This window comes from Centruroides sculpturatus, unplaced genomic scaffold (assembly GCF_000671375.1).
Source record: "Centruroides sculpturatus isolate CEXI.00-Female unplaced genomic scaffold, Cexi_2.0 scaffold314, whole genome shotgun sequence".
NCBI classification, from domain to species: Eukaryota; Metazoa; Arthropoda; class Arachnida; order Scorpiones; family Buthidae; genus Centruroides; species Centruroides sculpturatus.
This window is the reverse complement of record NW_019384542.1, coordinates 264,138-284,911: the sequence shown is the minus strand read 5'-3', so window position 1 is coordinate 284,911 and position 20,774 is coordinate 264,138. Positions and strand designations below refer to the sequence as shown.

Here is a 20,774-nt window from a genome sequence, read left to right as displayed (position 1 = left end):
TGTTGTCATAATAACAACAGTTCTTTGATTATATTTATTTATTTATTTTTTTTAAAGAACTACAAGTGATATGAACAAAATATTTTGTCCCAATTGTGGTAATAGAACATTGAAACGTGTTTCTGTAACTGTAAATGATGATGGAACAAGATTGATCCACATAAACTTTCGGAAACCAATTAATATTCGTGGTACCAGAGTAAGTCGTATTTTAATTTAGAATACTTCAAAATATATGTGTATACAGTAAAACTTCTCTAACGCAAAGCTCCAAGGGACTTTAAGTTACAGACAATTCAAATTAGAGAATAATAGAGTGAAAAATGCCAATTCTGAATAGATTTGTTTTTTTTTTTACCTCTTGCATTATATAAAGAAGTTTTTGAGTTTTTTGTTTTAAACAACCCATGTAATGCTCATTAGCAAAATGTTTATTGTAGCTAATAGAATTGAATAGTTTTGCAGTTACATCTTATTGAGTAAAGTAAGAGGTTCTCTCCCTTTGGACTGAAACACTGTCTGCAAATGGGCATTGGGCAGTAGAACTAACTGTGAAAATTTCATAAAAGTTGATGATTAGGATCATTTTGGATAGGAAAAATATTAATATTCAAGTTTGGAAAGTTGAAAATAACATAAATCAATGTCAGGAAATTCAAGTCAGAGATGTTAAATACCTATGCTATTCCAATTGAAACCTACCAAATGTTTCATTTTCAAGTTAGAGAAATAATCAAGTTACAGACATGAGTTAGAGAAGCTTTACTGTACTTACATTTGATCTGTCAAAGCTTTAAATAAAATTTATAGGTTAAAATAATATAATTAAATCTGCATTAAGGCATAAAACTTAAGTTGAAGAATATACATTAATTGTTATGATATTTAATGAAATTTAAATAATTTTAATAATATGACTTAAACATTCCACTTTTTATAGTATTCATTACCAATGCCTAAAGGAGGAAAGCATGCAGATAATCCACTTCTTTTTGAAGATCAACCTATTCCACAGAATAGACCTTCACATCTTGCTAGAAAAAAGGTGGATGTTTTTGATCCAGACTACATTGCTAATTCTTCTCCGTTTGCAATTAATGATGTGTATAGTCGAGCAGCAAACCTTGGCATTCGTAATCAAAAGTTCAATAAAAAAAATGCCAGAAGAAAAAAATAAACAATATTGTACTGTATAAATTTAATAATAAAATAATATTAATTTATACTTTACCGTTTCTGTAACTTACTTTTCATATGAAAAATTTTATTTATTTTTTTTAAAGCTCTGGCAATACAACTCTTGGGCGATTTGCCTAGGGGATGCTTTCTGGGAGGTCTTTTTAAGAGAACTGGACTCTATTTAGGCGTTACAGATGTGGAGAAAACCCAGAAAACTCCACGTGGCCATGACTGAACTCTAAGTGTTTAGGGTACGAAGACCGCTTGGCCACTGGTGGGCTTTTATTTAGTTAATTAATCATTAAAAAATTAATTATATTTTTAAAATTTTACTACGATGAAATTCTAAAATATTTATCATAAATTAAATATTTTTAATTTTAAAATGTTATGATAAAAGAATTATAAGATGCATTCATTTTATTCGAATAGTGTGCAGTACCAGCGGAATTGTCCGCCATTTTAGATCTTATCGTTTGCGTGTTTGCTATTGATAGCAATAGTTGAGGCTTGCTTCATGATTTTTTCTGAAAAAATGACAGGATATATTACTTCAACCTCCATTAATAACTCAAAATGTGACTTTACTTTTCATGGTTAACTAGGCCTGTTTTAATAAATTGTTTAAAATAAACATTTAAAAAATCTAGGATAAAAGAAAGTAGTGATGGATGAAAGCTTAACTCTTCCAAGGAATCGTTATTCTTAATTCGTAACTTACACGTTAGAAATATTTGTATGTTTATACATACCGTATAGTTCTGCCCTGTATAATAAGGTATATTCGCCAAATAAGACCCACCTAACGTTTTAAGACGTTTGTTTTTTCACTAGCTTATTAGAGGAAAAAGTGTGAAAGTTGTATTGCAACATACTGTAAGATGTGTACTTGCGGAAACATGAAATAAAAGTTAGCATCACTCGAAAAGTTTTCTGTAATAATATCAACACATTTTCCAAAAGTTATGTAATGGGTTTTATTTGGAACTGGAGGGTCCAAATATGAGCCATTAGTAGTTCCAAAGAAGGCTCACACGTAAAGAAAATAATTTATTAATTAAGGTAAAAAGTAAGAGCTAATTAAATTACAACAAATGTATTTAAATCCAATGAAATACAAGTAGCTTAAACATAAATGGGTGATTCACTTGGAACTGAACGCTTTGTTCAATAGATCATGATTGCACCGTGCATTTTAATAACATGTAATGTAAAACATACCCTATTCTTTATTTCATGCTTCGTCATGAAATAAAGAATCGTCCTGATTGTGTTTTATGCTCATCGTTTCATTTTGTACGGAGATATTCCACTTAATAAGTGTTCGTTTCCGAGTGCATCACACTGTAGCTTTAATAAGTTTAAATAATTTTTAATAAACATTAATTACCATGAACTAGCTAGCTTTACATCAAATTATGCTTTGTTTAACAACGGATATATATAGTGAAAATGTGATCAATGCGAAATCAACAAAATAGATTAAATTTTAATATAATACTGTATATAAAACAATTGTTAAAATCATGCATTAACGCTCACGACACAGGCTGTGAAAGAAATGTGACATCTAAGATCCAAAATGCCGGACAAGTCAGCTATCTTGTATGTAATACTTATAGTGTGTATTTATTACGTCAATTTGATATCATTCTTACAATTTTCTTAGAGCTCTAAATAACATATTTTCTTCTCTATTTGGTCTTTTAGATCATTGAATTATTGTGAGAATGTTTATAAACACTCTTTAGCAACAAAAATACAAAATATTTGACAATTATAATACCAAAGGTTTATGTTATTCCATTAATTTCTGTATGTTATAAATGATTATTTTAAATTATTAATTTAATATATATCATCCAAAAGTAAAAATCAAAATTTTAATACTAAAGTTTCTGGATTTTTAGTTTATTTTAAACTAATTACATTTTATTTTTATTTATAGATTAAAATTACCTTTAAATCTGAAATCACGGAGAAAATTTTATTTTACTAATTAACTTGGTATGATAAATTCTTTCGTAAGATAAGCTTTGTAAATATAAATAAAATACTGTAACATAATATAACAGAAGGGTTAAAAATTCGAAATAATCTAATAACCTTAATCTTTGCTGTTGTTATTTTTATACCCGAGCAACGCAGGGCTCATCTGTTAGTTAACAATTTGATAAACAATTTAAATAGAATACAGAGAAACAATATGTTTAAATAAACTTTATAACATTATATTTACAGAAAAATATACAAGTAGAGCGTCGATTTTCCGAGTCAATTGGGGACTGGGGTTGTTCGTATAACTGATATTTCGGATAACCGATTTATGTAAGAAAAAATAGTTTAACGTATCCGATGTTGAAATTTTTCTCCGTTGCGTGTCGCTTCGCGTTGAATTTTCGTCGATGTTAAGCCTAACAAAGACTATTGTATCGTTAAAAATTATTTTTTTATTTTGTACAAACNATATATATATATTACATGTATACAGAATATAGCATAAAAAACAATATTCACATGAAAGCACGATTTAAATGCTCATTTTTTTAGGCACATCGTGCGCAGCCTAAAAAAAATGAACGTTTAAATCACACGCACTCGAACTGGTACTTATTCATCGCACGAATCAGATGCAGTCAATCAGTAACAAGTAACGTCATCAGATGGTTTGACCTCATTTTCTACAAAGTGGCTCACTGGAATGATGCAGCAACTGAGAAATCAATAGTAGTATTATAAATATAGTAATATATTTTATAATGAGAGAATGAGTAGGCAGGACCATCAAGATTTAAGTGGGCCCTTTTTTTGGAACAACTAGAATGTTTCTTTATTAATAAAAAGCAATTTTTAATTTCTTTTATACGACTAAAGTAGTTGAATGGGAAGATGCCTCCCTGGTGGACTTATGGGGAAATTGACTCCTATTTAGGTGTTAAACGTGAAGAAGTCACGGAAAATTCACGACCAGCTAATTTGGTGAGGCATGAATCTACGACCAAGACCAGTGTTTAGAGGTTTTTTGCTTGAGTACATTGATATTTTCAGATTGGTGGTAAGGAAATTTCATTCCTCCGTGAGATTCCATCGCAGAGAGGAAATTAAAAAATGGCAAATTTCTGCATATTAAATACACAAGTCCAAAACTAAATCCCAAAGGCATTCACGAAGATAACGTTAAATTGCCTAACAGGAAGCCAGACATTATCATCCATTAAAACACCGATGACCAACATTCCCTGAGAAAACCTGACGTAAGGCAGTAGGCTTGTTCCTACATCTTACAGCATTCAATGTTCCTCTCAAGCACGTGAAGTATGTGGCTGTTTACCATAATGCCTCGCCACACCAATAGTGGTGTGCAGTGGTGTCTCGACACCACTGCAATTCCTGCAGTGGTGTCTCGTTCTCTAATGTTTGAAAGGAGATAGCTTCTTTGTTCCCTCCAAATGAAATGACAACAAGAATCGGGCTTTAAACAAAGGCTCATCTGTAAAGAAAATATGACTCCATGGATGTCTATAAACATCATCATCTATTTAAGTTCAAACGATCTCTTGTGAGAGGAAGTAAGAAATCTCGGAATAAAGCCATGCATCATGAAGCCCACGGTATATGGCAGTGTTTTTCAACCTTTTTCATTGAGTGGCATCCCTGATTGAAAAATAAAAAATCGTGACACCCTTGACCAGCGGCGGATCTAGAATCTGAATAAGGAGGGCTAATGGGCCAGATGAATTTTTTGTGAAAGCGAATATTACGTGCAACGCTGGGGTGAGGTCCCTTCCCCGGGAAAAAAATTTTTAAAATTGACAGTTTGAAGTAGCATTTTAATGCAAAAAAAGCATTTCTACCTGTTCAAAATCAAAATTTAAGTCCGTTGAATTTTGTCAAAGTACCTACATGTAAAATAATAGTCTCGCTATTGTTTTTTATATCTAGTTTTATTATCAAATATATTACCATTTTATTGATAAACAATTTTTGTTAAGTTTTTTATACTATTTTGATGCATATATAAAATAAATATTTCATTACTTTTTCTTATATTTTTCATATCAATTTAAAAAATTAAAATTAAAAAAAATGATTTAAAAATTGTTTATTTGTCATCATTGCTTTTGAATACTATGAAAATACTGTAATATTGCACCTACTTTGTGATTGAAACCGCACGTTTTTCAAAGTACAATGCAATGCTTTTTTAAAGTATATACAAGACACAAGTGTCCACGACGTTCTTTTCTGCTAGTTGGCTTGGTACTGGGACTGGGAATGTGAAGGCCAAGCAATGTAGTTTGGGTAAACTCGTGACAAATCGTGCGCACACGTAGCATAGAACATTACATTAACAAGCGATTAGTCATCGTTTCTTTGCTTAGTAGATATCTCTTAGCAAAATAGAACTGACAATGAATTATCTTGTACTACACTTTAGGCATTTTCTAGGAAATTTATTTAAGGCCCTAAACTTTGCGACATACCATATACCAGTGTTTTTCAACCGGGGTGCCACGGTGCCACGATTGGTATCAATCGTGGCACCGTGGCACCCCGGTTGAAAAATACTGGTATATGGTTATCTTGACGTATTTATCCCAGTAGTTGTGAGCTCCGAAGACAGTTGCTTACATTCTGTGACGCCTCATGATTAATTAAAACTAAATAACCTTCCCTTGGCATGTGTTCCAGGGGTAACCTTGGCCAGGAGGATTTTACTCGTTAATGAGCTACAATTTCAAAAAAATTGCAGTATGATAGCCCCAGTTGCTCTATAAAGTGATTGAAAATTGTTCTTCCCGATTGCGCTTCATTCAAGCCAGCTGTGGCACCCATATGCCGAAATCATGTTTAAACACTAATGGCATAAAATTAGCTTTTAAATAAATCCAACACTATGGCCATTAACATTATTTTTATGTGTTTTATTTCATTTTAAATTTGTATACCTCTAAAAAAACACACTGTATTTTATTAAATGAATGACGTAATAAATTAGTTTGAAAAATAGTTTCTCTCGCTCCGGCTACTACGAGAATAGTTATTCTCCGATGGTTGACAAAATTCAAGTATATTGTAGAATTTTAAAATATGAATTTTGGAAAAAAATATACCAGTCATCTTCAACTGCTCTGTTCCCAGAAATTAAACCGGTGAATAATAAACTGGAACAATTTTATTAATTACATTTTTCAGTTTTCTCTTCTTTTAGTTGTAGAAGTTAGATTTTGATCTGAGTTTTATTTTTTCATTGTGTTTCTATTGACTATTATGTTATAGAAGCAATAATAAACAGTTATAATAAAAAGGCAGTAAAAAAGTTAATTTGTCAAAAAAACAATTGATATATAAAGAAAAACATCTGAGATAAAAAAAAAATATTGCGTTGAGTAAAAATGATGGCACCCGAAATGAAATCAAAGTTTTGTTTTGGGAATTTCTCTTTGGTAAATATAAGCTTGACACTTCAAAGCCATACCATAAATTTTTTATTATTGTCTCTGCACTTCACGTTCTTGCTTAAACTACATAGTGACATGGTAAAGCTTTCAAGAACAAATTTCAAAGATTTGGATTTCAATTTGAAAAAATTGTACACCTATAAATTCCCACTCATCTATCCTTAATCTCGAGAATGGGGTTAGATAGATGAAAGCCGAGACCAGACATGGAAAGCTTAGGGGCAGGAGGTCCTGATTAACTATATATAAACTTCAAACGTAAACCAGAAATCATTATTTCAATTCAAAAATTTTCCTTTGAAAGATGTTAGATGGATGACTGGCATGGCTCATTGTTAAAGGAAAAGTATGATGTACAGGAGCAAGTCACTAATTTGAGATGGAAAGCATATATTTTAAATGAAATAAATTAAAAATTGCAGTCCGGCATTGTGACTATGTCACAATAAATAATTGCTCGTTAGCATTTGCAGTTTTTTTTAATAAAACTCATCTCTAACCTCAAAATTTTTGCCATTTTATAATAATTAATAATATGATATTTTATTTGAAAGTTTTTATAACAGATGGCATCACACAATTTTAAAGTTTGGCCAGCAAAGTTACGCAACTCATTGCTGACTTTTTTCCAACCATTGAATTCGAAATATGAATTATATTTATTTTTATTTTAAAGTAACAAAACTGATCAGTATAAAAGTGTTGCAGCACCATAAGAACTTTCCCTGGTTACACCAGTTCTATAGCATTTAACCCAGGCATGGCCAACATACGGCCCACGGGCCGGATCTGGCCTGTTTAATGAATTTGTGGCCCGCGATTAATCTTTCAATATTAGCTACTCAAGTCCGAACAGCTCGATGAATAATTCTGGTGCCTAAAAAAGAGAAATCAATAACTCACTGTGCGTTTAAAGTTAACGCTCCATTAAAAATCTCTAAATGCATTAAAACAGTGTAGAATGTTAATGCATGATAATGTGTAAACTGTATCTGTAATCTCTATGTACAATTTAGTCTCTACGGGGTGACACCACAATGAGATCTCGCATTACCTCAAAATCTTCCTAGGCCAGCCCTCTGGTTTGGCCCATGAAAAAAGTTTTCTTTCCAATTCGGCCCAGGGGCAAAAACTGTTGGCCACCCGATTTAACCCATAAATTCCCAGTGTCCCTATAGTTGACAAAGGTTTGCGATTTTTTTTAAACAAATTACCAAAATATTTATAGTAGTAGTATATTTATACTTTTAATTGGAAACATTGGCATAAAGTCATCTCAAAATTTTAATGTTTCAAATGGTTTTGCAATTTTATGACAGGTGTATTTTACAATATTTATATGTGAAAAAATATGACAAAAGGGATATTGCATTTTTTAAAATCTTATCTTATTCTTGAAATATTAAACTTAAATTATATTATACTAACAAATAAATTATATAACAAAAATCAGTTTAAAAATTAGTTGTCACTTGCAGGTGACACTGGGCAATATATCAACTCAGCTGCTCTTTAGTGAGTGTATGTATAATGGTTCATTTATATTTTTACTTGACCTTTGAATGAGATAATTATAAAGCATGGAAAGAACCCTGACAACATCAATTTGAAACTGAAGGCAATTTTATTCATTTTCCTAGCCAATTTCCATTACATTTGCAAGTTGAAATGCATGCCAGTTTCCAATATAAATTCTAAAGATCAAAAGGTAATCACTGAACCCATTGCCAAGAATAAAAAGGAATTCACAATAAAGAAATAGTTCAAACAATACATCTGTTTTTTCTTCTTGTGGGATAGGTGATTGAAAAAGGTTTTGGCAAATGCCAAAGATCTAAATATCACTGAATGGTTCGAGTTATATAATGAAGACATTGTAATATTGATGGACACTCAGACAACAAAGAAAATAATGTTTATAACAATGGTGCATATTGTTACAAATGCAGCCAAAAATGTTCCTAAAGTGCAATATAGGTTTGCATAAAAATTCCACAAGTGTCTTAAACCTTTTCTTATAATAATAAAAGTTTATTCAGAGAAAATTTGTATTTTCTTATCACTCTACATACTTCGTGTTATATATGATGCATGATACAATTATTAACCAGCAACACCCCATTTTCCAAAAAACTAAGGGTTATAAATTTTTTCTTGATTCTGTTTCATTGGAAAGTATATGCAAATTAGTTATGAAAGTTTTTTCACTATTCTTTATCAGTTTTGACATGGAAATTGATGGGTTAATGCATTATAAATCTACATTCAGATGTTTATTTTCAAAATTTTTTTTATATTTTAAGATCAGAAAATATTTTCATTTAATAAAAATTTCCTTTTCAATTCAAAAAACTAAATTTAATTTTTGAAAATTTTTATTACTTAATTTTTATTATTACATAATACATTTATTAATGCATAAAATAATTACAAAGTTTCAAATTTTCAATATTTTCTAGAAATATATTCAATTCATAAAATTTTTCAAACAAATATGACTTCTGAGGATGATCTTTTTTTTTTATGTACATATAACTTAAAAAGTTGAAGCCACAACAAATTTGATGTTTTATATACACTGAGTAAATACTATATATTATAGTACCAAAATAAATTGCAGCAATAATTAAATACTTTTCTCGTTTATGCTACAACACATTGTTTTATATTATATTTACATACAGATATTTATACATATATATATATATGTGATATGACTTTTTTAAAATAATCTCAACGAAACAGTATACAGTGTAGCTACATAAATTCAAAAATTTCTAATGCACCAGCTTAAATATACATAATTTACATTTATGATTTTCCAAAAATCATTTTTCATTAATGATATAATGCACAGTATTTCTTTTATAATAAATAATATTTAAATTGTCCAAAAATATTTTTTTTTGTAGTTCATAGTATAACCAAGTATTATTGACAATCTGCAGGCATATATTTAGTATAACTTTTATCAAGTACGTTTAGAAATATGTTGAATTATTAACTTACCGTTCTACTTATTATCACAGTTCACTCACCAATATTTTATGCAACATACAACAATGTAACTTTTAATAAAAGTATTCTTCAGCAAACATTTCAGTATGATTTCTTTTTTCTCTTTGATATTTATTATATACATATATATTTAGAAAATAAAAAATAAAAATAAGAGGAAATACGGAAGTTAGTTGTTTTTTTTCTGACTAGTTACACATTTAAAATGATTCTCTCTTTATCCTTGCTTACTAAGTTTTCTGAACAATACAATATTTGAAATTTATATTATTCCATATACATCTCATTTTTACTTAGTATTTATACAGACATGTACACATATAGTTATTGTAAAATTGAAACATTTATTTTTCTAACATTGATTCAATGAGGAACATTTACAAGTTAAAGAAACTTTTTTAATTAATAATTCAAACTGTAAAACATATATATACTTAAACAAATATTCTTCATTTTTTTAATGCAGCAGTTTGATGTCAACTTTTTAAAAAAATATGATTTCTCTGACAAAAAATTAATAATATTCTGATCTGATAGATTTCATATGTGCAAGTATTCATATTAATAAATATGTAGGAAATCAGCACTTTTATATCTGGGCACAAATAACTTTCAATTAATATATGTATATATATATATATATATATTTGCATAGTAAAAGAGTCGATATAATATTAACTGTTATGAAAACTTTTATGGAAGTTAATGGGTTTTTAAGACAAATAACAGATTCAATGATTGTATACGCGTTGAATAAAATTACGCATCTTATTAATGAGAAATTTCCATGAAAATGACATCACATAAAAATCACCGATACGTAAAATTCTAAAATTGGTTACAACAGCAGATTTTGAGTTTCTTAAATACAAATATCGCATTGTAGATTTCGGAACTAGAAAAGTTATAGACAAAACATTCTTGTCATCAGGTAACTAAAAAATAAATGCTGCCGATTTGTTTAGAAACCTCTCAAAACTTTGTTTAATTTTACTAGCTGAAATGAAATTGATGGATTCTTTCGATTTATTTCGTTGTAATAAAGTGCACAAGAAGATTAAAAATGTTTGTAACCATACAATAATATACCAAACTAATAATCCATCAAATTCAGTTCAGTATTGAAATATTCATAAAACAGAACAGTATTTAAAAATCTGTTTAGTTTTAACAAATTAAAATGGCAATGGTTGACTTTAAGTAGAAGTTGACTAGAAACAGATATCATCATTTCTGCAGATTATGGAATTCTTTGTTTTTTCAGTGTATTTCTACTGCTTTAGAAACAGGAATAAAATTCAAATGAAATTGTCCAGCTGAAAAAAAAAATTTAAATAGATCAGATTTTTCAAAATAAGCAATAATTTAATATCAAATTATGTCAAATTTTAAAAATAAATTTATAAAATTCTTAAAGGCTTCTAATTCTAAACTTACAACTGAAAATTTAAACTGCAAATCACTTATTCATGAATCATGTATCAAATAAATTTAGTAAGAAAATTACTTGATAGCAAATTTTTATTTTAGCTGTAAACTTTTCATTGTCTATATATTACAGATAAATTGTATGATTAATTGCATTGGACTTCAATCATTTCTAAGCCATATTCCAACCAACTATATTTCTTTATTTTAGCATTTGCATATTAAATTAAATAACTGGAATGTCTATATATGAATGATCAAGTATCTTCCCTGAATATACACATAAATTACTTTAGTTTTTTTAATATACAATTTTATTAAAAATCTAACTAAACCAAATATAAGTAATTTTTCATTTAATAAAGTAAACTTTCCTACATTAAGGAAAAAGTTCAAATAACAAATTTAAAATTAACAAAAGCACTTGACATTAGAAAAAATATTTTCTTCTAAGATTTTTCATAAAATTATATATTTAAAAAACTTTTGTAGAAAGTTTTTATAAAATAATTACCAACAGCCAAAGATGATTTTATCTTTATTTTTCTTAGTTATTTATAAATTTTATATAACATTTTTCATCTTCAAAATTCTACATTAACAGTAACAATAACATTGTTTTTAAAGTATGATTTCAAGAGAAATGGCCAATCAGCAGAATATTAATTCAAAGATTATAATAATTGTAATATCATATTATAATCTTTGTAAGTTGATCTCTTGATAAGTTGAACTTTCTTAATTTGAAATTCTCACTAAATCTAAATTTTATTGTTACTCTGATTAATTACCATAGATTCAATACATTCTGTGGTTCTATAAGTCATAGTATTGATAGTTTTCAGATCCTATTTTGCTAATTTAAAACCCAGATACTTTACTTCATGTTTAATTTTATGCACTTTCTTTTGCATTTTCAAAAGGATGGACAATATTATTACAAAGTTGAAGATTGATATGGTATAGAATTATACTTCTGCATGATAAAATTTAAAATTTTAATGATGTTTTATGAATAAAGTAACAATCTTATACCTGAGTTGCTACTGGCCAATCAAATTTTTGATTTGTCTTTATCTCCTTATTTGGAACTAAACATTCATACTGTGCAAATTTCACTGTAAAGTTTGAACTGCATGTTGATTATTTTCATTGCTGATAGTGACCAATTAATCAGTGTGTCTAGAATCACGGCAGTGACACTCCATACCAAGCAAAAAGTCACTGAATAACTATATATATATGTGTGCACACAAGAATTAGAGTTGCCAATTTTTCAAGGTTGATTTCTCTGCCTCAAGTGCCTAAATTCCAAATACTTGGTTCAAAATATAATTGTTTTCTTATGCAGTATGCAAAATTTCAGATTTTTCTTTAAAGTGATTGCTTAAAGATAAGCAATTGAAAAATACAAAACTATTCAAAAAATTTGTATTTTTTTTCTCCTTCATCCAGCACTGCAGACACTCCTACAGAAAAACTATTGGGTCTAGAAAGCTCAAATTTTAAACTTAAGTTTCTCTTGATATCAGTGATATTTCAAAACTTCAAGAGGTTTCCCATACAGTTATTTTACTTTTATCATTTAATTTTATGCTTTTGAGGATAACATTGCATTGAAATGAATGATTTTTATAATGATTTTACTAAAAGCATATTGAAATGATTTTAACAGCATATCAGTTGGACCATCACCGAGCCCTGACTGAACAGTATGTATGTTATCATCATAGGTTTTGATGTAATAACAATCATTAACCAAAAAATTGATATCCAAACAAAAACATCCGAGATGTACAAAAACTGCACAATTCGCATTCGGAAATGAAATTTAGAAAATAATAATACAAGTAAAAATCTTGTGGGTACTGCTTCAAAGTGCCTGGCTTAACCTGTATCAAAGTTCCTAAGAAAAAACAATTTGACTGTCATAATTTTTGTCTTAGCAAAACATTTTTACATTTCAGTTGACTATTTTCATCCTAAAGCAGATAGAAATGGCAAGCATCAAAAAACTAAAGATTCTGTCAATTTCTTTCAATCAATTCTTTATGACATCTTATTATTGGAGACATAATTTATGACATTATGTTATAAAGACTGTAGAGGAAAACAAAAACATCAGAAATTGGAAAGAATTTGACATTTCTTTGAGTATTCTTTCTATAGATTTGAAAAACAAGGAGAGGATTTTGGAAAGTTTCAATAAATAACAAAATCAGATATAACAGAAAATAAAGTGTAAATGTGATTAGCCTACCAGAGGCATGCTGAAGTGGTTTTTACAGTATAGAAATAAGAACATTTCTGTCAACAATCTTTTTGAAGAAATAGCTGAACAATTCAAACAATAGTTGAGAGTTATTGAATTTAAAGCAAGCATCTGGTAGCTGAATAAATTTAAGAACAAGCATGGACTAGATTTTAATAAAATTTGTGGTGAAAGTGCAGAAGTGCGAGAGAACTGTAAAAAGTGATTGAAAAGTTCAAAAACTTTTACAAAATATAGCGTGGATGATGCTTTCAATGCAGACAAAACAATTATTCAGAGATAATTCTTGTCAGAAGTAAAAATGCAAAGAACATGCAACTCTTCTTTTGGGAGTGAACATGTCAAGTAATAAATTTTAAACTATGATATATACAGCTTATTGTATGAATCATGTTGCATATTATTGACAATGAATCATAAGAGTTTGGAGTGAACCTGCTGGATAAAATTAGAATAATTAACAAAGCTTGGAATGAAATTCCATTCCTAGCTTTGCTAACTATTCTCATTTCATCTAACAGATTCACTCCAAACTCATATGATTCATTTTCAAAAGCTTGGAATGAAATTCCACAAAGCACCATTGCAAATTTCTTTACAAAAACAGGTTTCATCAACAATTTATAATGTTTCAAATAAATTAGAATCCATTAACTATATTGAAGAAAACTGGTCCAATCTCATTACAGCAATGAGTGAAGAAAAAGTGCCATTCAAAGATTTGCTGACATTGACAATGACTTAGCTGTCTGCTGACACTTATCTGATGACATCAAAAGCTGAAATAAAGAACCAAGCACAACAAACAAATAATGAAGATGAGAAAGAAATAAATCCAGTCAAAAACAAATATCCTGTTACCTCTACATTTAGGGAAGTCAGAAAAGCTATCAAGTTTTTAAAGGGCTTTCTAGAAAAAATTTCATTCATAAAACAAGAAATCATTGACAATAAAGATTTATTCATTGATAGTGTCAATGCTCTGTTATTTTATACATATATATATCCTGAACTCCCAATTATCTAAGCATGGTTTATCCATGCATAGATAATTTGGAGAATAATAGAGCATATTACTGTAAAATGACAAAATATCATAAGCAACATTCAGTTTTTCTTTCCTCCCTCAACTGTCAATTCTAATAGACTGAAGCAAGTCTCTTAGAATTGACAGTTGTACTGTACCCCTGGAATATTATTTTGCAGTAAGCAAAGTTGGTATTATAAACAGATGTAAAAAAAATCCTATTAGTCCTAAAATTAAAATACAGCAATTTAGAAAAAAAATGTAAGATTTAAATTTCTACATGATATTTTTGAAAATAGAAGAAATTTACATTTTATGTTTATTGACTATATCGACTGCTCAGAACAAGAGAGTTACAACTCAAAAATATAGATTTTTCAGGAGAGCCATTTGAAGTTTTCAATTCCAGCTGATAAATCAGGGAATTGTTTAAAATCAATGGAATTTGGTTTGAATGTTAATTATAGTCATTACATTGAGTTGGAATAATAATATTATTTAAATGTATTTTCTCTGTTATATTATTACATATTTTTTGAGTTGCAACAGTTTTGCATTCAAAATGTCATTATTGTTTTCTCAGTTTTTTACTTAGAACAGCTGTTTGCCATTACATAATAATATACATTTTATATAAAGTTACAGTATTTATTTTAACAGAACAGAAAAATGTAATGTTACATTCTGGTTTTATGAGACCCATGTTGTTCAAACATGACAAACAATAAAAACAAAAGTAAGAAATTTCACAAAAAATTAACACGGTCATTAAAAAAGTATCACTAATTGTGCTATGGTTTTATCAAGCAAATTAGAGATCAGTCTTTTTCAACACTACTGGAAACTTTCAGAGAATTATAAAATGATGCATGCATGCTTGGAATGACACCACTTTTACACAAGTCCAGCAAATCTTTCTTCTTTCCAGCATCTATCCCCTGGTGGTGAAGAATAAGCTGGGTTCAGCATGACTTTGGCAGATCTACCTCTCATTCTTTGTCGAATGTTTAACTTTTCAAAATCCTCTTGGGCATATGAGTGCTTGTAGAAGATGGTATAAGGATCTTGTTTCATGACCTTAATGATCTTAATATTGGGCCAATTCACTAAATTATTATTTTCATTTTTTGGAGAAATTGTTTCCCATTTGTTGTGATAAGTCTTTCAAATTGAAGATATCTGCTGTATCTAGTTCAGTCACATTATAAACGCTGCCTTTTTTCTTGGCTAATTTCAGTACTGGTACCCATTGAGCAGGTAGTGTTATTGTCCCACCTTTAACAACTCTTCGTTTTTCACGCTCAATGGTGGAATGCATTGAATCATTCTCATTCTGTGTGTGCCCTTGAATGAGAAATTTGTGAGTAATAGTGTTAATATGGTCTCTATTATTTACACAGTATAAAAGTAATGAAGCAATGAATTTATTCTTGTTCTGCCCTGCATAATTATCTGAAAACAAAACTACTTCATTAACTGTATTGGGCAATGAAGTAAAGAACTTATAGAGGCATGTTCCAATTTAATTTAAACCTCGTTTGGCCAAGCCTTCATGCCAAAAATAACAGTGGCCCTTACTGTTTGAAATATCATAAATTGTAAAGTTGTAACATGAGAGTTTCCTTTTGTAGTATAAGGCAAAGTATAAATTAGGCAAGGCAAGACATTTAATAATTATTTATATCATTCCGTGGTATAAACAATAAATTCCTATACAAATAAAAATAATTTATTGTTAATTTAAAATCATCGCTAGGGCGCCTCTAGTGGCCGTTTTTTGGCATACTGTTACACGGATCGACAGATGGACACACGTTCATTGGGTTATATAGATAGATAGATTTAGAATGCAAGAGTTGCAACTTTATATGAGACTTTCTTTCACCAAGAATGCAATTAAGTGAAAGCTGAAAACTGTTACAACTCAAAATGTAACCCTCTTGAATTCAATAACAGAGTGTATTAGCATATTGCAAAACTGTTATATGTACATCCCAGAGCCATAATAAGCCATTTAGAGCTATAACCTTTATACATAAGATAGAACTCGATACAAGCATTCCCATAAGTACAATAACTAAAACATCAAAAATTTTGAGTTGTAACCCTCTTGCTCTGAGCAGTCGATATATATATTTCATGTTATGAAACTTGGGACTAACACTTGCATTATAATGGAGTTGAGCTGTGTATATATTGTAGTTTAAAACCTCTAAACAGTTTTTTTTTTATAGTTTAGATGTCTGTTTTGGATTATCTGTTTTATTATTTTCTGTGCACACCCATCCACTAATTAGCATGGATAATTGGAAGTATTGGTGTATTTAAAAATTAATAAATATATTTGATGTATTTAAGTAATAAAAATGTGTAAATAACTGTAATGTAATAATGTATTTAAGTCTAACCATATTGTTTGTATTATCATATTTAGTCTCATTAAAATAATGATAGTTTCCATAACTCAAAATTTCACTAACACTTTTGCTGACAATTGATATGATTTTGTGTCATGTAGATAATGAATGGTTTTGGTAAATTGTGCACATGTTATTTTTCAGATGTCATTTATTGCTACCTGTAAGTGTAAGAAACATTTTAGAATATACTATTGCTTAGTTTCTTACTTTCCCAAGACCATTTTTATAATAATGTTTCTTCATCATTTTTGTCCTTGGGCAGATGCTGGTGACTCAATTTCACATCACACACAATTCCATAGATTGCTCAAAATAAAATTTTTTTTTATTCTTAATTTGTGTGTAACAGTGACAGTTTATGAAAAAACAAATTGACATATTCAGTGCAACCTTTTTTATGGCATTAACAAAAGTGTTAACTTGAAAAATTTTCTTTCCCCCTTCGACTTCAAGTTATCAAGAGTCTGCTGTATTAAATTTCTAAAAACATGAAATTACAATCTCAATGCATGTTTATATAAAAAAATGTTAATACTTTCAAATATCTCTTACTTATTTATTACAAATTAAGTCACTATATAATTTTATGTTATTAATTTTATTAATTTATATAATTTTCTTACCAGATTTGATGATATCATCCTGAGTTTCTTTACAATCACATCCTCTATGTCCAACTCCTCCACAATTATAGCAAGTTAGAGGTTTGATATGAGCATTGGTTGGAGGTAGAGTACCTTGAACATAAGTACAGTTGCCTGGAAAAGTAATAAAACCAGCAGGTGGTGATGACGATGGGTGGGGAGTAGGTGCAGGGGTTTGCATATGGTAACTAGTATATGTAAGGTCAGGTAGAATATTTTGAATAGGATACATAAAATTAGAAGCTTGAGATGGAGCTGGCACTGTAGGTGATATGAATCCATTATGTTGTGAGGCAGTATGTGGGTGAAGGAATGATATTGGAGGAGGAAATATTTGAGGTATGTAACCCATACAACCATATGTTATTGTATTGGTAACATTAGTATTAGGTACAAGAGAAGACATGGAAGGTGATGGGCACATAGAATTTACAGTGACATTATTAACACATGATGGTGGTGATGATGATGACGATGATGATGATGATAATGACGACGATGATGAAGTACAATTTAACTGTTGACTAGTATGCACTATTGGGGATATAAATGAAGTATACTGGGTTGTAACACCCTCAGGCACTTGTTGTGACCTTGTAGCTGCTGCTATTTCATGCATATGCACTCCATTTGGACTCATTTGATTACTGTTAACTGATGATGTATTTGAATTCACAGATGAAATAGATTTAATTTCATTTTCTGGTGAATTAACAATATGATTCATTGAAGTTGTAGCTGATCTATTGCTTGGTATATGAGACTGAATATCAGAATTTTTAAGAGGAATTGATATTTGCTGAAAAGAATCTTGATCTCCATTTAATGGCAAATAAGGGCAATGGAGAGGTAAAGTATTTGGTCGAGACAACTGATGATTAGAAGGCATATTTGTTGAAATAATATGAACATTTTTTTGTTCTTCAACAGGATTTGAAGTATTTTCTTCTTTTCCTTTTAATATTGAAGTTGTCTTTTTAGTTTTACCTGAAATATTTTTATTCTCCATTCTTTTCTGACAATTTTTATTTTTCTGTGTCTCTTTCTGATTATTATTAGTAAGCTGACAGTCATAAATTTTAGGAGTCATAAATGTGCCTGAAATAATTCAAATAAAAAATAATTAAACCAAAACTTAAAATTATTTACAAATGTAAAAATACATATATACACTTAATTCATATTATCATCTCAAAATATAATATCATATTAAAGTCAAATTATATCCTAGAAGCATTTAATTTACACAATGTAAAGAATAAAAAAATTAGCATCTACATAAGATCTGTCCAACATACAACCCAAAAAGCTGTATTCAATCCACTAGTCACTAGAAAAATCTCTTATTTACAGGGTTCCTACTCAAATTTTTGTTTTGAATTCCATGACTTTCCCTGACCAACTCTGTCCAAATTCCCTGACCCTCACATTTCTTACAGTATGGAATATCAACATAATAAAACAGCATTTTACTTACTGTACTTACTGTGAATGTTGAGTACATCTATCCCTCTTTTTGCACATTTGATACATTCCAAAGACTGTGCCAAAAAGTACAGTACTTTTTGGCACAGTCCTTAAAAAAATGTTTGATAGGATCCACAACTTTAATGTAATGAAAAAATAAGCAATTTACAAATGAAATATGAGCTTTTTTATTTTATAATCATTTATCATTATTAGTTGTATGTAAATCTAGTAAACACAAGGTAGCATGAAATCAACAAACAGTATTCTCTGATATACAAATACAGTAGACCCCCCCTATAATTACAGTCCCTATAATTATGATTGCTATAAAACTGCGAAAAAATTGCGACAGTATCCGTAAAAACCGGTAAAAAACTCCTATAATTACGTAAAATGTCATTGGGCAGCTGAACTACTTTCCCGCCGTCCGTAGCGCCACGCTACGAAGAGATTACTATCGTCTGTACAGTATTATATATAAATTATATATAAATTAGGTACTGTACATATAATTATATATTAATTATATATAAATTAGGTACTGTATATATAATTATATATTAACTTAATTTATTGTAACTTTATTATAATTAAATATATATTTTTCGCCGTCTAGCGTCACGCTACGGCGAGTTAGGCGACCTATCGTCTGTTTAGTACTGTAATTTTATACATTTCTTGTGAAAGAAACATTTCTTATTTAACGGCCATAAAAATTATTTATATNCCGTAAGTCTAATACAGTACTGTAATTTTATACATTTCTTGTGAAAGAAACATTTCTTATTCAACGGCGATAAAAATTATTTATATTAATGATGTCTCCGAAGTTCAATGAAGTTTTCGCAGAAAAATAAGTTATCAGAAATCGGTTGTGGTTTGGTGTGCTGCTTCGCGATGAAAACAAGCTTTAGCAATGGCGATGTCAAATGGTGCATACTCGATAAGTAATCTTACAATTTTTTGTTTATAGTGTAGTATACACGGATTATTTCCAAAAAATATATACGTATTTTGGAAATGTTGAGTTGGATTAGTCTAGAATCGATTAATTTTATGGAAGAAAACCTTTCAATCAGCCGTAGTCTGTAAACTTCACACATGTCTGGCTGTGATTGAAAGGACTCGTAAGAAATCAGATTCCTAAAGAATGGAACGTATCTATGATCTTATAGGGGGGTCGACTGTAGTACTGTACTGTGTTTAAAAAAAATCTTTCTTTTAAGCACAGTACATGAAAATCAATTTTCTTGACTTATGAACATGTAATTTTAAAACCAATCTTTCAAGAAAAAAATGGAACTTTTTTAAAAAAACAACATACTTTTAACAAAAAGTTAAATTTAAAAATGTTCAAATAAAGCATTTTTTCCTCGTGTAAAACATCTATTCGGTTACCTAGTTGATGTTCAAAATTATAACATATTATAGTATTACTACAGGTATGGTCAATATTGCTAGTTTTTAAGACCTAAATTTGCCAAAATCAGTGATACTTGTTACCCAATTTTATTTCTATTAAACTAATTATTAAACTATGTATCACAAAGCAGGAAATTAATGAGAGAGAGAGAGAGAGAGAGAGAGAGAGAAATGTGCTAGCAGTACAGTATTTTCAAGGAAAATCATAACAGATGTAAAATGCTTGTGTGGACCACAAGTAGGCGCGAGCATTTTATATCTTTTACTGTAAATGTCAGGTAACTGTTTAAAACATTACTAAACAATATAAAAAATTAAAAATGTGAAAAACAATTAAACTATAATTTTTACTGATCTATTTAGTTATTTTGTAGTGAACATTCTAATAAATTACCATTTCAACTTTTAAAAGTTTGCAAGGAAATTTTTAGT

The 20,774-nt window shown here is 29.2% G+C and overlaps 2 protein-coding genes across 2 annotated transcripts in view; one reads left to right on the top strand and one right to left on the bottom strand.

The window, feature by feature from the left end:
• The window catches only part of LOC111623404 (RNA-binding protein NOB1-like), a 50,164-nt gene extending 48,945 nt beyond the window's left edge, over positions 1–1,219 (top strand). The window contains exons 8-9 of the mRNA XM_023365966.1: positions 58–199; positions 941–1,219. Coding sequence (XP_023221734.1) covers positions 58–199; positions 941–1,177 — 379 coding nt within the window. The 3' untranslated portion in view covers positions 1,178–1,219. The remainder of the gene's footprint in view (positions 1–57; positions 200–940) is intronic.
• A 7,926-nt stretch (positions 1,220–9,145) lies between these two features.
• Positions 9,146–20,774, bottom strand: part of LOC111623396 (zinc finger CCHC domain-containing protein 2-like) — a 68,572-nt gene continuing 56,943 nt past the window's right edge. The window contains exons 11-12 of the mRNA XM_023365960.1: positions 17,430–18,548; positions 9,146–10,975 (exon numbers count right to left, since the gene is read on the bottom strand). Of these exons, the coding sequence (XP_023221728.1) occupies positions 10,920–10,975; positions 17,430–18,548 (1,175 nt within the window). The 3' untranslated portion in view covers positions 9,146–10,919. The remainder of the gene's footprint in view (positions 10,976–17,429; positions 18,549–20,774) is intronic.